The sequence below is a fragment of the Euphorbia lathyris genome, chromosome 1, assembly GCF_963576675.1.
Source record: "Euphorbia lathyris chromosome 1, ddEupLath1.1, whole genome shotgun sequence".
NCBI lineage: Eukaryota > Viridiplantae > Streptophyta > Magnoliopsida > Malpighiales > Euphorbiaceae > Euphorbia > Euphorbia lathyris.
Window position 1 is genome coordinate 51,426,116 of NC_088910.1, and position 22,390 is coordinate 51,448,505.

The following is a 22,390-nucleotide window of genomic DNA, read 5'->3' on the forward strand; positions in this document are numbered from 1 at the left end:
AGTCTACCCTGCCATTTCCTATTGCTAGTCCAAGTGTCAAGGAGAAGCCTATCCCCAAATTGCGAGAGGATTCTGGAGTTGCTTCAGGTTTTACTTCAGGATCTAGATTTGGGGCCCTGACTATTGAGGAAACCCAAGACTCTGACCAGGTTGACGAGCACATTGATCAAATCATGCCAGGGTTGGAATCTGTTGAACCATCTAAGAAGGTGGTTGAAACTGTTAACCCTCTTTTTGTCTCCAAAGGTGAAGCCCAGGTGAGGTCCCTGGCTCTAGATTCACAAAGGAATAAGAAGATTAATGAGGTTAGTATTCCTAGTCACTATGGTGATCCTGGTATTGGGAAATCTATGGGAGTTAACAAAACTAGTATGAAAAAGTTAAAGGGAAAGCAAAAAAGTGTCCAGAACACTATGGTTTTTCCAGATAAGAGAGGGCATGCGGGGACCTCGGCTAGGCTCTTAGGAGCCCCTAATAAATACCTAGCTTAGGTTTGTAGGTGCGGTCAGTTTTCCTCTAATCCATGGATTTGTTAATTTGGAATGTTAGAGGTGCGGCTAGCAAGGCTACCCGCATCCATGTTAATGATTTAATTAAACAATTTAATCCTTCTTGTTTTGCTTTAATTGAAACTAAGGTTAGTGGAGAGAAAGCAGATGAGGTGGTTAAAAAGTTTAGGAACTGGAATTGTGTTAGATCGGAGGCTACTGGCCGAGCTGGTGGGATTTGGCTTTTCTGGAAGCCAGATCGTGTTCATTTCGATATTATTAGCATGGATAAGCAGTTTATTCATAGTAAAGTGAGTGTTTCTGGTAATAACTCCTTTTTTGTTACCCTGGTGTATGCTGACCCTATCTTGGCCAATCGGAAACGGCTTTGGGAGGCTCTTTACTCTATGAGTGTTAACATTTCTGAGTCTTGGTTTGTGGCTGGTGACTTTAATGATATTGCTTTTATGAGTGATCAGAGAGGGGGTTCGCATCATTATGTTAACTATTGCCTTAACCATAAGAAGAGTATGGATTTATGTGGGTTGTCTGATCTAGGAGCCTCTGGTCACAAGTTCACCTGGAAGCGCAACAGTACCTTTGTTCGTTTGGATAAAGTTTATGCTAATGTTTCAGCTCAATCCACTTTCCCTGAAGGTTCTATGTTAAATCTCCCGTTCCGTCATTCGGATCACTGTCCTATCTTATTCAGGCTGATGAGAGGCAATCGTCCTAAGGGGGAGAGACCTTTCCATTATCAGGTGGCTTGGGAGTCTCATCCTAAGTTTAAGGAATTCGTTCAAGATAATTGGAAGCCTCACTCGAATGTCCTCCAAGCTGCTGAAGGATTCAGAAAGAATGTTCTAGGGTGGAACAAGAATGTCTTTGGGCATATTATTAGGAGGAAGAATAAATTATTAAGTAGAATTGAGGGCATTCAGAGTAGGTTGGAGGTTAGATTCGATCATAGTTTGGATGGTTTTCTCAGAACCCTTCAGAAGGAGTTGGAAGCTGTGCTCAGGCAGGAGGAGCTTCTTTGGTTTCAAAAATCTAGGAAAGCCTGGATCAGAGATGGGGATCGAAATACCAGGTATTTTCATCTCTCTACCATCATTAGAAGGTAGAGGAATAGGATTGATGCTATTAAGAACTCTAATGGTGATTGGGTTTATGAGGACGAAGACATTCAGAGTTTGGCCCTGGAGTTCTATAAGGACCTGTTTAGAGAGGAACCTGTTGATCTGGAGAAGGCTCAATCTGTTGCTACTTTTCCCATGGTTGGAGAGGATAGAAGTCTGGAAGCCTTCCGCCCTATTTCCCTGAAAGAAATTGACCAAGCCATTTTTAGTATTGGGGCTACTAAAGCTCCTGGGATTGATGGTCTGCCTGCTGGTTTTTACCATAAGCACTGGGAGGTTGTGAAGGAAGGTATTTATAACTTCATCAAAGGTGTTTTTAATGGTTCTCAGGATATTGGGCTGGTTAACAGAACCCTTCTGGTGCTGATCCCTAAAGTTGAGAAGCCTTCTTCTTTCTTACATATGAGGCCTATCAGTCTTTGTAATGTTCTCTATAAAACTATTACAAAGATTGTAGCTAATAGAATCTGTTGCATTTTGCATGAGATCATTAGTCAGAATCAAGGAAGCTTTGTGCCTGGTAGACAAATGATGGATAATGTAGTGATTGCCCAGGAGATGGTTCACACTATGAAGATCAAGAAGGGGAAGAAAGGTATTGTGGCTCTTAAGTTAGATCTTGAGAAAGCCTATGATCGCATTAACTGGAGCTTTCTGATGGAGAGTCTGGAAAGAGCTAAGATCCCAGATAATTGGAGAAAGTTAATAAAGGTTTGTATCTCTTCTCCTGTTTTTCAAGTGTTGATTAATGGGGATATGTCGGAGGAATTCTCTCCTGGCAGGGGTATCCGTCAAGGGGACCCAATGAGCCATTTCTTATTTGTTATTGCAATGGAAAGACTGTCTCACCTGATCCATGATGCTGTTGAGAGTGGGAAATTCCACCCGGTGGCTATCAATAAGTTCTATCCCCAGGTTACTCACTTATTCTTTGCTGATGATGTTCTGATCTTTATGGAAGGTAATGAGGAGCAGTTAAGTATTATTATGGATATTCTTGATTGTTTTTGTTCGGCCTCTGGTCAGAAGCTAAATGTCCAGAAGTCCAAGATGATGTGCTCTAAGAATATGAACCAGAGAGTTTGTAAAAGGTTGAGTGATCTGTCGGGAATTCCTCTAACTAGCTCTCTCGGGAAGTATCTGGGTATCCCCCTCCATAGTGAGAGAGTGTCTAAAATGTCTTTTAAAGATACTCTGGATAAAGCTAATATGAAATGTGTTGGAAATTAGGCTAAGGTATAGCAGCGGAAATATAAAATTTTTAACCTATTTCCATTTAACCACAAGATCCGTTAACCGTTATTTCATATAAAGAAGGATAAGAAGAAATACCTTTTAGAAGTTCTATCTACCGTTGCAAATGAAGTGCCCACAACTTCAAAAGAGATAGAAACTGTCGACCAATCTGCCCCTATCCAAAACAGACCTTCCAGACCTCCGAACGACAATCCCTTCGGTGGAAACGTGGACGAATATGTCTAGAAGCACCTGTCCAAAAATAGCGACGATCCGACGGTTCAATCTCCGGGAATCCGTGAAATCGTGAACTGTCCTGATGTAGGAGTAGTAAAACGAATTTCTCCCTTTTGTTTGTTTTTCTTCTTCGAGTTCCCAAACACGAAATAAAACACGGAAAGATTAATTTAGTATCAACCGTTGAATAGCAACCAAAGTAGATTGCCTCTAACTAATTAACACAAGATCAAGGATAAAAGAAATAGGTGAAAATTAATTGATCAAACGAAACCGTAGAGAAATCTCGTCCTCGAACTAGGGGTGTCAAATTTTCTCTCTCTTGGACTAGGTGAATTTCGAAAATCACAAGTAGGGTATGGCTTGCTTGGATTTCGAAAATTTCAAGGGGGAGGGGTATTTATAATCTCTTGTATCTAATCCCTAGTTAGATAGAATTAGGTTACTGAATAGGAATTCAATTCGGAATAGAATTCCTAATTATTATCTCACTATATATCTAATATATTAAGGATAATAATAATAACCTTATTGGATAATAATAGGAGTATTTTAATCTAATTAAAACTCCTAACTTATTTATCTCTTAATTAATTTAATTCATAATCCTAATCTAATTAGGAATAACAAATCAAATTAATTATTCATGTATTTAATTACATGAATTTCGACCCCCCCTTGGTCCATGGGCCTTATTGGGCTCAATTGGGCTTCCATCAATTAATTAACATCTATCTCTCTTTTAGGTTCCATGTCTTATGTGTGACCCATTAGGTTCTTATTGCTTCTAGCCGTATGCAACGTTATTAAATTAATTTTCAAAGAATTATATTTAATCTTTGCATAACGGAATGATGTACAGAGTATGTGATTAGCAAGTCCGTAATCATTCCCCAAGAGCTATAAGAAGACAGGTTGATTCTGTCGTTAACCTTTCCGTATTAGTTACAGTATAATTCGATCCTTTATCAACTACATCCTTGAACTGAATCTTATGACTATGGGTGATGTCAAGTCACATATAGCGAGACGTTCGTTTTACTTGTACAGGCCGAGTCAACTAAAAAAGATAGGTTAAGTGAAATCTGTATTTCTTACTCTTAAGCTATCACCTTGCAAGGATTTAGAGTCGAGTCTTCCACAAGCGATCCATGGATGTATCTCCCATTTATCGGGAGTGATAAATGCTCAATCCAATATATAACGACTTCGCAATTACTTCCTGTGATACCCAACGTCTACTGTTCACACCCCAGAGTCATCTCTGTTAAGGATCGTGTTACACCAGAGTCAAAGCATCACATTCCGTAATCCAGCTAACCAATTAATATTCCTTTAAGTCTGAGGATTAGTTATACCTATTAATACCAATGAGATGAACAGGTGACAAGGATGAATCTACCCATCCTGTTATCTCAAATCGGATCCCCAATCCTAATGAACAACTTTTCACCAGATCTATGTAACTGTCCAGATATCTGTATATATGAAGCTTGTGAGATCAGCTTTCTGTCGGACAGAAGACATTGTTACATACAAGTCTCAACAGTGATATGTCAATCCCAAACATATCACTTGACTTGGGGTGGTTTTAAGTTTATCAGTTTACTATAAAGTTTTGTCTCACTTCATGCTTGTATGAACACTTTATAATCACTTTAAATAAACTTACGGATTTCCTTTTATTAGACTTTATTTAGTGCTTAAAAGGGATTGCCTTTATATAGTTATAAAATATATATCTCATTAAACAAATGATATAAAGAACAATTCATTTATATTAAGTTTGTATCCTAGAACAATTGTCTATAGGACACTAAACCTCAACAAAATGTGCCACGTGGAAAGCAAAGACTCTCTCTCTCGCTGGCCGTCTTACGTTGATTCAATCTGTCAATTGTGCGACTCCCAATCACATTATGCAGGCTTGTCATCTTCCTGAGCCTGTGCTTAAGGATCTAGATAAAATTAATTGTAGGTTCCTGTGGGGGGAAGCTGAGGAGGGAAGGAAGATCCACCTGGTTCCTTGGAATGAGGTTTGTCAACCAAAAGATAAAGGAGGTCTGGGCATTAGGAAATCCAAAGATAATAATAAAGTCTTATTAATGAAGCTCCTGTGGCGAATGTGGCAGCTTCCTTCAGCTCTGTGGGTTCAGCTTTTATGTGGTAATATCGGAAGGATAAGGTGTTTAGGGGTCCTAAGTATAGAGTGGCTAGTTGTTCCTTTCTCTAGAAAGGCATTAGTGCGGTTTTTGCTGAATTCTGTTCAGGGATTGGGTGGAATGTGGGTAATGGTAGGTCCATCAGATTCTGGAAGGATATTTGGATAGGTAAGAAGCCTTTATTGGAGGTTTGTACTTCTTTGCCTCCGTTGGACATTCAGGACTGGAGGATTGCAGATGTGGTGGATTCTGAGGGTGAGTGGATTTGGGCAAAATTTGATTCCTACCTCAGTCTGGAATCGCTCCTTACTATTAGAGGTGTTCAGATTAGTAGTCAAACTGAGGATAAAGATAGTTACTGTTGGTTTTTGACAAACAACAGGTCCTATTCTTGTAAATCTGCTTTTCAGCTTTCTATCAGGATTTGGATTCTTCGTCCCCTGGGGTGTGGAAGATGATTTGGGCTTTAAAAGTGTCGTACCGTATTAGAAGTTTCCATTGGCTTGGGGCTAGGAATAGGTTGCTTACTAATTCAAATAGAAAAAGGAGGCATCTAGTGGAGTCTGGAGCTTGTTGCAGATGCAGAGGGTATGAAGAGACTTTGTGCCATGCTCTCAGGGACTGTGAGAAAAATTAAAGAGGTTTCGAGGAATATTCTTCCTAGGGAGGTGCTTGTTGGTTCCTAGTAATTAGTTCCAAGGTGGGGGGGGGGGGGGGGGTTAGGAACTAATTTAACTTTTTCTCGTTCAATTATGCTGACTAGAAGTTATTTTAGGAGTTTGTTAACTCAGCTTTTGGTCAGCTTGGTGAGATATGTTTTAAGACATCTTTAGTCAGATGTTGACTAAAGGTATTTTCTTGTAAGTTAGGAATTGACACTCTTGGAGGTCAGCTTCTAACTCAACACCACTTATTTACTCAAGGTCAGCTTTGGCAATTTATATGCTGAGTAAATAAAGCAAACAACACATGCAATATGAGAGAGAGTTTAGAGATTACTCAGTATCACTTATCCTGGTTCGGCCTCTCTGCCTACGTCCAGTCCCCAGAGTCCTCCGGGCTTTTTGAATCCAATACTGAGCTCTTTAACGGTAGAGCACAAACCAATTACAAGGCAGTTGAATATGCAAGAGTACCTTCCTCTATTTGTCTACTCAACTCCTACTAAGTGTTACAACCCAGCACCTAGATTTCTCTACCACTGAATGCTTACAACCAAGCACTCAGCTTAACACTCTCAATATTCCTATTGATCACAAACTTGTTCTTTTTCAACTAAAGAACACTTTAGATGATTACAAAACAATCAATCTAGCATTTACACAGAGAATGAAAAGTTGGTGTAAGATCTTTTTGTATTTGAGTGCTTTCAAGATTTTCTCTCTTTGTATTTTTCTTTTGATGCTTCAGTCATTATCCAAGGTTCTTCATTGTCCTTTTATAGAAGGAAAACTGCAGATTTGGATCGTTTGAATTTTTGTTACCGTTAACACCAAAACGTCTCTTTTGGGGGACAAATTCTGGTCAGCTTCAGTCTATACCGCCATTCCCTTCCTCTGTTTTCTCCAGGCGTCAGGTTTTGTCTTCATGCATCAGACTTGTCTTTTTGTGCCAGTTGTCTTTTACCAATAATCCAATGATCCATGTTTCTTGGAATTAGTCTTTTGTGTGTCTTCGAGGTTCCAATTATTGGTGCAGAAGATTGGCAGACTTTGTCCTTTAGTGAATGGATCCTCCATGCTGTCCTGACTGTCACCCAGCTTCATTCGTTATCTCCGAATGTTCTACTTCCAAGCTGAGTTCCTTCTTAGTCAGCTTCGTTCTGGCGATTTTGAAGGAAGCTTCTGATGCTAAGTTCTACTCCACTCAGCTTCTCATACTTTTATGCTGAGTTCCGTTTAACTCAGCTTTGGCTTATGCTGACTTCTGACCTGTCTTACTTTATATATATATATATATATATTTGCACTCAATATTGAACAAACACATTAGTACAATTAAATCAAAGCATTTAATTTAATTGACTCTTAATCATGGATGATTTTGTCAAATCAAAATCTTGTGGAAAGGTGTTTCAACAGTGCTCTCTTCTTTTTTAGCCCACTCAGAGAATGATTGGTTTGTTGATGGGATTAAAGGGACTCTTCTGCCTGATCTGAATCAGGGTGTTTTTTTTATCTGTGGTGGTTTGCCATCAGATTTGGAGATGGAGGAATGAGGAGATTTTTGGAGGAAAAGTGGTTTCTTAGCCAAACGTCTTTGACTTCTTCTCCAGAAAGATTAGTACTTTGGTTGAGAGCTTTGTTGAAGATCCCTTGGCTAGGGTGTCTCAAAGGAAGGAGTTCCATCTTTTAGGCTGGTGTAGGCCGAGTGTAGGTATGGTTAAGCTCAACACTGATGGTTCTTGTCTTAGAGACGGCAGGATTTCCGCAGGAGGAGTTCTTAGAGATGATGGTGGCAGGTGGGTTTCTGGATTTTATCAGAATTTGGGTATGGGATCGTCCTTTTCTGCAGAACTTTGGGGGATTTTCTCCGGCATGAAGGTAGCAAAGAATCTGGGAGTGAAAAAGCTTCTTGTGGAGTCAGAGAACCTAGAAGCGATTAAAATGATTTCTGAGGGCAATGCTATTTGTCTAAATAGCCTTAACTTAATCAAAGGCATTAGAAGGATTGGCTCATCCTTTGATTCTATTAGCTTTGCTCATATTTATAGGGAGCAAAATCGCGTAGCGGACCGTTTTGCGGTGGAAGGGCATTCTGGAATGTTGGGTCTATCTATCCTTTCTTCTCCTCCGGCTTTCATCTCTTCTTTGATCTTTGGAGGATGTGGTGGGGGTCAGTTTTCCTAGGCTGGTCCCGGGTTGAGCGTTTTTGTTTTGTTTGTTTTTCTTTCCTATCCTACCAAAAAAAAAATTTAATATTTTCTTAATTAAAATAATGAATAATGAGATAGGCCCAGCTTGGTTTACATGTCGTTTAATGTTGCAGTTTATTATTTACTGTTGGAAAAACTGTTTTTCTATAAAGCAAAGTTTTCCTTTTTTTATAAAATACTTCTTTTCAGCTATAAAAGGTACACGAAATGTGTCTAACTAAATAGATAAAATTCTCATTTCCAAAGTGAAAAGGTAAACATGAAATACTTAAATATCTCCATAATATAATTACTTTTTACTTATTCGTTTATAATGTTGTAGACAATAGAAAAGAAATACATAAAAAATCTATTGGAACAATTAAAGAAAACAATAAAACTAATGCTATGAGGTGTCCATTTTTTAATTGATTATGATCTTAAAAAAATATTAATAAAATAATTGAGAAATTAATAACTAAAAATACTATTAATAATTTTAGACAACCGATTTTTATTTAACTTACGAATAATAATTCAATTGAACGTTATTTCGATCGATTTGGTTTATTCGATAATTTTGATACAAAAACCAAACCGATCCAAATTACTGATATCTATATAAATTAAAATCGAAAAAGAACCAAATAGATCGAACAACCAAACACAAAAACAAAATTCATTTAGTCGGTTAGTTGCTTCGCTTCAATTTCTTTAACACTCCTATATGAATGTTTCATACCAACTGAAATTCGTCTATATGGATATATAAATATAATTTCTTCATCATTTAAGTAAAGTGAATAATTACTCCCAATTTCTCTCAATATATCTAATCAAAACACATAATTATACCAATTTTAACCATATGTTAATGTAATGAGACAAGGGTCAATTTTGCTCCTAATGTTTTCGGGAACAACAAATTATTTTCTAATGTACAAAATGGTAAAAAAAACTTGTTCTAACAACTAAATCTATCACATATAAGTTAATCATATAAAAAAATATTAAAGTGTCTAAAATGTTTACTGAATTACGTAATAAAGTTACAAATAACCAACAAAAAAAGTGTAAAAATTATTCAGTTTATCGACAAACTTGTTTAAAAAGTCTGGTATGATAGACTAACAGTCTAACAACCGATAAACCAGTCTGTTCAAATTTTTCATTAAATAGGGATAAAATTGATTTTATTTAAAAACATCAGAGATAAATTTGAACCATTTCGTATGTTGGAGAGAAATCTGCACTTCTCCAAAATCGTTAGGGCCAAATTTGACCATTTTCCCTAATGAAAACTGTTAACCGTGAAACTTTTAACTTTAACAGTATGTCAATGTACATAGTTAGCTAAGAAACTATCATCGTATATAATTAGAACCCCTACGATTATAGGTAATTTGACAATGTATTCCATACCAAAATCCTTTGAATACAAACTCACTTTTACAAACAGATTGTTATTTTTTTCCTTAATTAATACATGTAAAAAAAAGATAGTTATTCTTAACATGCTATAATGACAGTTTATACTGATATTAGCATTAATAGCCTTGACCCCAAGCAGTAGGTCCCTTAGCTTTTGATTGAACCCGAAAGCACTTATCATCCTCTCTCAACGTCTTTACAGCTTAACTGTCATACATGCATTCCAATAACGTGCAATTGAACCCATCAACCTTTCAAGCAATTCCTTGAATACGATTCAATATGTCAATATAAACAAACATAATTATCACAATAGTGTAGGGGCTTTCACATGAATCTAGCATTTCAATGATATTTCCATGCATTAGAGATGTTCTTATCAATACCACATGTATAGATCTTTAATGCATTCCAAAATAGCAAATATTGAATTGATTCTGATTTTTGGCTTAAAATTGCTGTAAAAAGTTAAAATAAATATCATTTGATTTTTTTTTTTTTTTTTTTACTAAATTGCTTAAAATATCTTAATGGTCAAAGCACTTAGTATAAAAAACAGTTGAGGAACGGGAGAGTACTTTCAATTCAATTGCATAATCTCAGTGGAAAGAGATTATGTAAACAAACCCAAACGGAAAGCACTTACATATAAACTCGTAAACATTAAGGAAAATTGGAGAGACTTGCATCCACTCCCTGCAAGACTAACAAAAATTAGAATGGTACTAAATTTGAAATCAAGCAAAAAAAAAAAAAAGCAAATCTGCAATCTAAAGCAAAAACTAAATCTAAATTAACTACCCATGGTACAAATCCAATCCAAAAGCAGTAATTAGAGATATACCTGAGGTCACTCAGAAATAAAGAGAGTTCATGAATAGAGATATGACGAAAATTGAAGCGAGATAATTAGCAAAAAAATAGACATGGTATGCATATTAAGAAACCAATAATCTGCATAAAATTATAGAATGAAATTATCTACCATAGATACTAAATCTAAATGAACTCGCACGAATATAAAAAGGAAAGAAATGATACTTCTATCTTGTTGAGGAGCACTAAATAAGTCTTGATGCCATTTTCATATATATTGAATTCCCTGTATTGAAGAGGCTACAGATATATCATGCCTTTAATAGTTGTACGATCCTAGCTTATAGAACTTATAAATTTCTTCAACTAATAGTTGCTATACCACATGTTGATTTTTGACTTTTTGAATTTCCCTTTATGCCTATATTGATTTTCCTTATTTATATTGTATGCTACTTTTTCGCATGTGTGCTAGAAGACGCAGGTTCTTCTAGTTTCGCCCTTTCTAGTTATTTCGTGCTTTCCTCGTCATCACATTCTACTTATGTTCCTTTTTAATAATGTTATCAAGTTCGGACCGGACAAGTTGGTCCAACCGGTTCAACCCAAAACCGACGAAGAGTTCGTTCCGAGCTGTGTTGTGTTGGTTTTTTGAACCCTCAACAAAACCGGCACGAACCAGGTTGAACCGACGCTTGGAAATCTGCTTTTCACGACGTAGTGATCTCGAGAATAAAGCAATGACGATGATTTGAGATTTGAAAGTTGGTCTTTCGAATTCACGGGTTTAGCACTTTCTCGTGGAACTGTCGTGGATTTTCGAATTTTCCTTTATGCCCATGTTGTCTTTCCTTATTTATATTGTATGCTTATTTTTTGCACGTGTGCTGGGAGACGCAGTTCCTCCCAGTCTCACCCTTTCTATTTCTCCCGCGCTTGCCTCACCATCAAATTCTACTTTACTTTCTACTTTTTTTTTCCTTTTTAGCAATGTTATTAGGCTCACACTGGACCGACCGGTTCAACCGAGAACCAACGAAGAGTCCGGTCTGAGCTGTGCCAGTTTGCTGAACCCTCAACCGACGTGAACTAGGATTGAACCGGCACTTGGAAATCTGCTTTTGATGACGCAGTGATCTCGAGAATAAAGCAATGACAATGATTTGGGATTTAAAGTTGGTCTTTCAGATTCGCAGGTTTAGGACTTTCTCACGGAATCATAGTGGATTTTCGAATTTTCCTTTATGCCAATGTTGTTTTTCCTTATTTATAGTTATATGCTTTTTTTTTTCACATGTGGTGGGAGACGCATTTCCCTCTAGTTTTACCCTTTCTATTTCTCCTGTGTGCTTTCCGCATCCTCACATTCTACTTATGTTCCTTTTTAGCAGATTTGGACCGAACCGACTGGTCCGACCAGTTCAACTTGGAACCGAAGAACAGTTGTGCCGGTTTGTTGAACCCTCAACAAACCGTGAACGGTGATTGAACCCGCGCCCAGAAATCTTCTTTTGACGGCGTAGTGATCTGGGAAATAAAGCAATGACGATGATTTGAGATTTGAAAGTTGGTCTTTCAGATTCGTGGATTTAGCACTTTGTCGTGGAACCGTAGTTGATTTTCGAATTTCCTTATTTATATGGTATGCTGGGAAGATACATTTTCTCGCAATTTCGACCTTTCTAAACTCTCCCGCGCTCTCCTCACCATCACATTCTCCCTTGGTTTCTATATCTGTTCCTTTTTTTCTGTCACACTTCTTCATTCTTCTTCTTGGATCCAGTCGTTTTATAGAGTAGCAATTTTGTGGAAAGAAGGTTACTTTTGGTTCATTATTTCGCTTTGGATGGTTATCTGAATCATACACCACCTGTTCGATGAAATTCCTAGGAGAAGGATGTATTACTTGTTTATGCAAAGATCCGCGGACTTTTTGCTGAAAAGTAGGAACTCCGACAAATGTAAGCGTCTCTTATGCTCTTTGTATTCCACAGTTTCACACAGTCAAGTGCCGCTCGAGCTGCACGAGATTTGCAAAGCTGTTTCTAGCTCGATTGGTGGCTTAGACGATTTAGAATCTAGTTTAAATGGATTTAGAGTTCATTTGACATCAACCCTTGTTACTCAAATCATGGATTCTTGCAAACATGAGGCTCCCACTAGAAGACTATTGAGATTTTTTCTATGGTCACATAAAAGATTGGATTTTGACACAAAAGACGAGGCCTTCAATCATGCAATTCGAGTTTTGGCTGAGAAGAAGGATCATACTGCAATGCAGATTTTGATTTCAGATTTAAGGAAGGAGGGCCGTGCTATGGAGGCACAAACTTTTGGCATGGTAGTTGAGACATTGGTTAAACTAGGGAAAGAAGATGAAGCATTGGGTATATTCAAGAACTTGGACAAGTTCAATTGCCCACAGGATAGTGCTACTGTTTCTGCAATTGTTAGCGCTCTCTGTGCGAAAGGGCATGCTAAGAAAGCCTGTGGAGTGGTTTGGCACCACAAGGATAAAATATCAGAGGTAAAGCCTTGTGTTTATAGGAGTCTTTTATATGGTTGGTCAATGCAGGAAAATGTGAAGGAAGCACGAAATATTCTTAAAGAGATGAAGGGAGAAGGGGTAATGCCAGACTTGTTTAGTTACAATACATTCCTGAGGTGCCTTTGCGAGAAAAATCTCAAACGCAATCCTTCAGGACTTGTTCCTGAAGCTCTGAATGTGATGATGGAAATGAGATCTTATAGGATTGAACCAAACTCCATTACTTATAATATATTGCTTGGTTGTCTTCAGAGGGCACGAAGAGTACAAGAGTCTTGTAGGATACTCGAGCGAATGAAGAGCTCAAGTTGCTCTCCTGATTGGATGAGCTATTATCTTGTTATAAAAGTATTGTATTTAACTGGGAGATTTGGTGGAGGTAATAAGTTAGTCGACGAAATGATTGAGAACGGACTGGTACCAGATCGAAAGTTCTATTACGACTTGATTGGTGTTCTTTGTGGAGTTGAGAGGGTGAATTTTGCTCTTAAGTTGTTTGAATCCATGAAGAGAAGTGCAATGGGTGGTTACGGGCCAATATATGATGTGCTGATACCAAAGCTTTGTCGAGGAGGGAACTTTGAGAAAGGTAAAGAGCTATGGGATGAGGCCGTGTCCCTGGATGTCTCTCTTCAATGCTCAATTGATGTATTGGATCCTTCTGTTACTGAGGTTTTCAAGCCAATAAGAAAGGTAGAGGAAGAGGTTAAGCTTCAGAACTTAATCAAAAACAGCATTCCCGGAACCCGAGCACGAATTGGCAAGACTAAAGGAAAGTTTAACAAGAAAATGCCAAGTAAGAAAGCAAAAAAGAAATTCACTAAACCATAACTGGTAACTTTGTAACCCTTCATTTCAAGTTTTCTTTTATTATTAATTTCTACATGCTTCAGTGCTGATGCAGTCAATTTTTTCAAGAGATTAATGAGTGTATAGGCTGACCTTCATTTAACTAGTTCATTTCTTGATAAATCAAGCTGGGAATGTATAAATTATGTATCTGGAACACAAAAGCTACTATGTCTGTTTTATGGGTATAATGCAACTTTTAAGTCCTTGAACTTTGCACGTTCGTTTTATTGAGCCTCACAAATTCAGATTTAATAAATTTGATCCTTGAACTTTTATATTTCAAACACAGGAAAGAATGATAAGCTATGCTACTAACTTTGAAACATTGATAGGAGAAAGTACCAGGATGTTTGTTTCAGAAGATAATTTGGAAAATATGGGGGAAAGAAAACCTTGATATTGGCATGAAGAAATTGGTATTTAGCTAGACATTATGCAGTTTCTGGTTTTATTTACACTTCCCCTCTCGTCCCTGGTGCGAATAAGTTCCATAGCCCATATTTGGACACTGCGATTTTCTAGAAAATTGCTAGTGCAAGTATTGAGCTTTAACAAGCATTTAGTATACATAAGGTTAGAATGAATGGTGTAGTTATGATTGTACAGTAGCTGCTGCTATGTATCATATTTCCTGGTTGTCCTATCATTGTTGAAATGAGAATAGTTTGGGTGGACAAACAACTGCTGGCAGCTGACTCATAGCATATGGAAATAGAAAAAGGGGATTTTATACAGGTGACTTGAGTCCTCTAAGGACCCCACACACAAAGAAAAAATGACATGTGTCGCTCACATCGGCATTTACAACACGTGTCGTTTTTTGTATGGGGTCCTTGAATGACCCGGTCCCCTATAAAAACACCCCCAATACTTCTCGGCCGGTATACTTAACGCGTGAGCACAGTTCAATTCGCACAAGGCCCAATATCCATCGACTACAGCTAGGACTACTGGGGTATCTAATCTCATTCACTCCCCTAGCTTTTGTCTTTCAATGTCAGTGTCGGCCCATAAGAGTGCTTTCATTGTTGGTGTTCTTTCCGATCTTTTCACATTTCACCGCTCCACCGAAAATTCCCTCTACCCCTACTGTACTCGAGCTTGGCAGTTTCCACTGTCTGTCCAGGGTTGAGCCATGGGATTTGATGGTGGCTTGAAAAGCCATCTACAAACGCTTTATGCCCAAGCATTCCGGATAAAGGATAACGCTTGCATCCTCCATATTACTGTGGCTGCTAGCACAGAGTTAGCTAATGCTTATCCCCATATACAGTCATTACTTCTTCATCTTCGAGAAAAGAATTTAAGGATCCGAAGGCCTTCTACCTCCATGCGACATTGCTCCGTCAGGCTTTCGGCCATTGCTGAAAACTCCCCACTGCTGCCTCCCACAGGAGTTTGTGGGTTGTACCTCAGTCCTAGTGTGGCTGATCATCCTCTTGGACCAGTTGCTGATCAACTAGCTAATCAGACAAGCTCCTCCTCGGGCGGATTCCTCCTTTTGCTCCTCAGTCGGGGTATTAGCAGGCATTTCCAGGTGTTGTTCCCCTCCCAAGGACAGGTTCTTACGCGTTACTCACACGCCTGCCACCGGAAACACCACTCCCCGTCCGACTTGCATGTGTTAAGCATGCCATCGGCATTCATCTTGAGCCAGGATTGAACTCTCCATGAGATTCTTAGTTGCATTACTTAACTTTCTTGTTCATAGACAAAGTTGATTTGAAATTTTCTTTCTTTTCAAGACATAACTTGTATCCATACACTTCATATATGCTTAAGGCTCGGTCCAAGAAAGGTAATTGATTTTGAGCATGTTTAGTTTTCTATCTCCTGTTTACGTAGATTACGGAGAAAGATCACTGAGAAGCTAAATATGAAAGAGTAGCTGTGATAAGTAGATTTGAATTCCCCAACACCATTTTCACCGTTTTGTTGTTTAACTTTCAGACGCACACTTATCCTATCATTATGATGTGCGAATTTTGGTTGAAATATATGCTTAGTAAGTAGATTGATTGGGACAATTCATCATCTTCTATTTTTATTACCTCTTTCTGGTCCAATTCCTTTTCTTGCAAGTTGCATCCACGTCTATGATTAAATATGAATGTTCTAATCTAACCGACACTTATTCAATCACCAATTATAACATGCTATTACAATTTTTGCTTCTATAAACAATCAAGAATGGTAAACTTTGTTTCAAATAATGTTATTTTAGTTTTGTTATATTATCTTTTTTTTTTTATCTAATACTCATATCTTAACGATTTTAAAATGCATCTACATATATACAACAACAACAACAACAAAGTCTTAGTCCCGAAATGATTCGGGGTCGACTAACATGAACCATCATATAAAACCGTGAAATCAAGTCGTGTCAGAGACACAAATTCGCTCCCTCCACCCCATCCTATTCACTACCATATTTTCCTCAATTCCCAGTAAACTCATATCACTCTCGATCACCCTCTTCCATGTTTGCAAAATGCATCTACATATATTAAAAAAATATTCTTTACTAATATTGCTCAATGAGTTTTTTCTCCATTTTTTTATTTGAGATTATGTATTCCACTCTAATATCATCCCTCAAGACAGGGTTATTAAATAAAGTCACCACATTTAAAAACTCGTTAATAGTTAATTATTCGAAAATGATTAATAGTTAATCATATTGGTAATTAATAAATTTTAAACAATGGTTTGGTGGCCAGCACACTTGAAAAAGTTGGAGTTATGGGTTTTCCACAATCTCTAAAAGTAGGACAATATATATATATATATAATAAAAATAAAATAAAAGGTTTAATATATATTTATACTTTTAAAGTTTGTAGGTTTTGATTATTGGCACACTGAACTTTCAAAATAACTTATCTTGTATAATTGGCTTATTCGGATTTTCTACATACAAACTTGTTGAGCTGTCATCTTTGTTAATTGATATGGCATGGGAGTGCTACACAAGAAATAGAAGCGCTCGAGATTCTGTGTGCCTTATAACCGTAAAACAATCAGAGTTTTATAACATTGATTCTTCTTCGCTTTCAACAATTCCATTCTTATTCTTTCAATATTTTCTTTCACCACCATCTCAATTCAATTTGTTGTTCATCTGTTTCTGTTGTTCATCTCAATTCAATTTCGTTTCTCCCTTTTCAGATTAAACTTTTTATTTCATTGATTTCGTTCCAAATGTCTACGGAAAACAGGAGAAAAATCAACTCCTTATTGTCAATGTGGAGAAATTGCCGTTCTAAGATTTTCTGGTGCAAGAGCTAACTCAGGGAGAACAGTTTATGGATGCAAATATTATTGCATAAGTTCAATTTGATGAATTTCTAATTTAGAGAAGCATAGGGTTCATAATGCTAATTATATCATTTTATAATTTGTCAATTTATACATCAGAGTAGTAGTGTAATTACGCACCATCCTCTTCTAATTCTATACATATTATGATAGGTTATTTTGAAACTTCAGAAATATGCATTAAGAAAAAAAAAAAAACTGAGGATATAAATATGCATAAAATAGGAAAATGTTAATGAACTAATTGCGCAATGATATAGTAATAGAAATGGAACATTGCACATGGCTATATAAGATATTATTATGGGGGCAACGAAGGAGAAAGGAAATTAGGCACAGACACTGAATCAAGTGCACATGTTTATTGCTAAGTGCAAAAATACTAGAGAGTGGGGTTCAGGCGATAGAAAGCGCGTGGAAGGAAGGGTAAGCTGTGTTACACAAATTTCTAGTTACATCCTCCAAATCAACGCGTTAAAGTTATGGTGGTGACCCACTTCAGATGACAGACAGTCCAAATGTCCCTTGACAGACGGATATTATTCTGATGAGGCCGGTTCTATCAAATCTCTGCTTGTGGACAAACTACCTATTTTCTGTTATACGGATTCATAATCTTATCCACTTGATTCAATTACTTTTGGGAGAAATATTCAATTCCTTTTACTACCATTTCGAAAACTTACAAAGGGTTTAGGGTCAACGAAAGCCATGACAATTTTGATCGATTAACCGTACTCAAAAGTTACCTTTGATTAGGGTCGAACAAAATTGGGAGTATCTAATACAGTAAAACCTCGATAAATGCATATTATTAGGATCGGAAAAAATATTCATTAAGTGAGATTATTTATTTATCGATAAATCAAAATGATCCACAGCCAGATGATAGTTGCGTCGTTGCAAATGTATCGTCAAAAGAGGCATTTCAAGTAATGGTTACCTTAAATAACTACTTGTTATAATATGAGCAAAATATATTAGAAGTTGTGTTTGCACTACAAAAAGTTAAGGAAGATGTTCATTTTGGTTTAGGTGGAAAGAAAAAACAATTAACTATAGATCCATTTTTTCAGAAAAAATGACTTCTAGTTGATTGATTGAAATATTTTGGGATATATATATATATATATATTGATTGTATGTAATTCAATAATTATTAATTTATATTTTCATTGGGCCCTTAAGGATTTAAATATTTTTATTACTTAATGCATTTAGCGAGGTTATTACTTTAGTCCATTGGTCCAAATCGGGACCGAAAGAATTTATTATATAAACGAGGTTATTACTTTATCGAACATTCATTTATCGAGGTTTAACTCTATATGTGTAGTACTCACTGGTGGAACGCAATTCACTATCCTTATATTGGATCTATAACGGGCAAGTTATGTTCCGTATAAGTTTGGGTCAAAGTTGAACTCTGTTCAAAATGTTTAATTTTCATATAGTTAAAATCGACCTTAGGCGTTTTTATTAAAATCATAGTGTGTTCTGATAAAAAAAATTCAACGAGATTGATCGCATTCAATTTGAACTTCAGGATAGGCAGTAAACTTGTTCATGGCTAGCGCTACTTGTCCAGACCCGCATCTAATATGTCAGATTTGGACAAGAAAAAGTGACTTCAGGTCCGATCCAGCTCAGTTCTGCTAAAGTCCGTATATGTTCAGGACAGACTTGGATTTTATAAAAATAACATGAACCTTGTCTAACTTGGTCTTTCTACTAAAATTAATTATTAAATTTATATATTAAAAATTTAATTTTAAATATATATTTTTAGGTGGATTTATTTGGGATTTAATTTTTAGATCCGAGTCCACCTAAAATAACAGCAAGCATGACTAGCCTAGGCTTTTTTTTTTTTTTGCAAAAGCATGTTGGGTTCGACCTAGCTCGGCCCATGAATTGGTCTAATGGGAAGTTATGGCTTGTGAAAGTTCATAAACGACAGAGTCCTGTCCGATAACATATTATGTAACAATCTAGCCGAATATTATATAGATATTGTCCATTTTAGCCCAGATCCAACACCTTGAGCCCCATGGTTTTAAAACGCGTCTGCATGTATTAAAATACCACGTTACTAATAAGTGTCAATCACTCTCTCCATTTTCGATGTAGGATTCAATTCATTCCTGCCCCCATCACATCCCTTATGTATGATCCTTGCTCAGACCTTCTATTCCGGTGCCACCCACTCCGGACTAGTTGTTATAGGTCCACCAATTTATTTCTGGTTTGTTGCTGAACCACACATCATATGTGGATATTCGAATTTGATACCAATTGTAATAATCTGGCTCAAAACCATGTAGACGTTGTCCGCTTTAGCGCAAATCCAACACCTCTGGCCTCACAGATTTAAAACGCATCTATATGTATTAGAATATCACCTTACTAATAAGCCTCATTCATCTCTCTCCATTTTCGATCTGCAATTCAGTTCATTCATATCCTCATCGTCATCCTTTAAATTCGCTCCTTGCTCATACCTTCTATCTCAATATCACCATTCTAGACCGGATCGTTACATTTACTGTTTTGAACCTACCATCCTCTTAAATTACAACTATCTCTTTGTGTTTATTGAGAAGAGAGTCATTAAAGGTCTTATTGGTCATGGCAATCAAAACGTCTAGATATGTCGTCTTAGTAGAATCAGTACCTGGTTTAGAAGGTCTAGCTACGACCTTTAGAAGGAGTTAGAGCATCTCCAAGAGACTCTTAGTGAGCTCTCTATAAATAATATAAATAATTGACTCTTAGTGATTTAAGAGTGGCTAAGATATATCATCTCCAACAATACTCTTTATATTCACTCCTTATTTATTATTTTATTATTAAAATTATTCTTTATTGTTACATTACCAATAGTGTGAGGAGAGAGACACATCAATAATAAATTATGGGATAATGTACCAAAATAGTCCTAAGGTTTTTGGGGAAGTACCAATTTAGGCTTAACGTTCAAAATAGCACCAATATAGGCTTAACGTTTACAACATAATATCAATTTAGGCTTAACGTTTATAATATAGTATCAATTTAGACCTCACGTGCAAAATAGCACCAATATAAGCTTAACGTTTACAAAATAATACGAATTTAAGCTTAACGTTTACAAAATATATACAATTTAAACTAAACATCATAATTAAATTAATCATATTATATTCTTTCCTTATTAACTTTATAGGTTATTTTTTTATTTAGTTCTATTTTCTTAATTTTTTTTTAAAGTTGTGCGCAATGCACTTACATTAAACAAATGAAAATTACATTATTTAGTATTCTTGCCCATTAAAACTTTATATTTGTTTTTCATCAACGATTCCATGACTACTAAACGTGAGCAATGAAATTTAGTAGTTATGAAATCGTTGATAAAAAACAAATATAAGGCTTTAATGGGTAAGAATACTAATTAATTGTATTATAATAAATAAGAAAATGGAACTAAATGAAAAGATAAGATATAAAGTTAATAGGGAAATAATATAATATGATTAATTTAATTATGACGTTTAGCTTAAATTGTATTTTGTAAACGTTAAGCTTAAATTCGTATTATTTTGTAAACGTTAAGCCTATATTGGTGCTATTTTGAACGTGAGGCCTAAATTGATGGTATATTGTAAACGTTAAGCCTAAATTGATATTATGTTGTAAACGTTAAGCCTATATTGGTGCTATTTTGAACGTTAAGCCTAAATTGGTACTTCTCCAAAAACCTTAGACCTATTTTGGTACCTTATCCCATAAATTATTAATAAAAAATAAAGTTAGGAGGCACTAAGAGGTGGAGAGATGCTCTCTATTAATAGAGAGGATGGAGAGGCTCTTAGTGATTTGAGGAGCCACTAAGAGGTTGTTGGACATAAATTTTTATTCTCCCTCCTCAAACTTTAACTTAAGAGCCAATTTAAAAGGCTGTTGGAGATGCTCTTATGCGATCAAAATTATTAAGGTTCTCTTTAGATTTACCATAATAATTATTGGCTAGAGTAACAACCTGGGGATATGGTGAACAAACATTAATTATGTAAAGTATTTGAAACCTTAACTGCCTTGAATCCACCCTCATCTTTACTAGGAAGAGAGTCATTAAAGTTCCAATTGGTCATGGAAATCAAAACATTCTGATTATATCGTCTTAGTAGAATCAGTACCTGGTTTAGAAGGTCATTGCATTTTTAGAAGATGCGATGCAAACAAAGTTATTAACGTTAAAGTTTATTGGCTTGAGTAACAACCTGTGGTGAACAAATTTCCGAGGAAAGATTTCAAATTGCAAGCTAAGGTACCCCGTTTAGCTATGGAGGCTTGAATGGAGGTGGAAAACATCGAAGAAGAGACAAAAGAAAAGTCGGTGAAACCTTAATAGGGTTTCATGAGCGTCTTCCCTCATCCATTTTCATATCTAATTTTAATACATACATAATACATATTATTTGAGTAAAAAAAGTAGTTAATGTTATATTATTATTATTTTTTAATACACAAATTTATCGAACTTTAAAAAATAAATTTATTATTTTATATAATATATTATTGATCTCTGTATATATACATTACAAACATCTTATACAATAAATATTATATAAAAAATATATTATTATTATTCAAAGTAAAATATTAAATTATCGTAAATTTGACTGTCTATTATTACTGTTTCTTTTTTAGGGTCAATATTGACAATGCAGTTCATCTAACTATATTTTATACTTATATTAATATAATAAAAAATATATATAATTTAATTAAAGAACATATAAATTTATTAATGGTAGACGGATAAATTTGCTATTTTTTATAAAATTTAATAATTAATTAACCGAGTTAATTTTTTTTTAAGAAAATCGACTATTATTAAGAAATAGAAACATTGTCAATACAAAGAGCATCATCTAAATAACTAGGAACAACAACATCACTAAAGAATTTAGTATTGGAACGGGAATGACGAGCAATTAAATGGTCACACTGTTTGCTAATACAGGGATAGAAGCCATAGAATAATCTGGGCAGATAAGTAACAAATCTCGAATTTCTTCTATAACAACTCCGAACTCAGTAATATCATGGACCTTTATTGAAATGCGATCCACCACCCATTTAGCATCCGTTTCAAACTGAACGTTTTGAAAGTGGAGTGAAACTACCTAGAGTATCACGTCATAGAGAGCGAACGCCTTAGCTAGCAAAACTTGAATACTACCTGCTGCAAAAGAGTTGCAACAAGCAATAAAATTGATGGTACAACCCCAAAGAACTAATCCCATACCGAAACTCGAATA

The 22,390-nt window shown here is 36.0% G+C and overlaps 1 protein-coding gene across 1 annotated transcript; it reads left to right on the top strand.

Annotated features, from left to right (window-relative positions):
* Nucleotides 1-11,803: 11,803 nt before the first annotated feature.
* On the top strand, nucleotides 11,804-13,990 carry LOC136232524 (pentatricopeptide repeat-containing protein At5g61370, mitochondrial). Its single transcript, XM_066021730.1, has one exon. The coding sequence runs from the start codon at nucleotides 12,261-12,263 to the stop codon at nucleotides 13,740-13,742; it is 1,482 nt and encodes a 493-aa protein (XP_065877802.1). The 5' UTR covers nucleotides 11,804-12,260; the 3' UTR covers nucleotides 13,743-13,990.
* The last annotated feature ends 8,400 nt before the right edge of the window (nucleotides 13,991-22,390 follow it).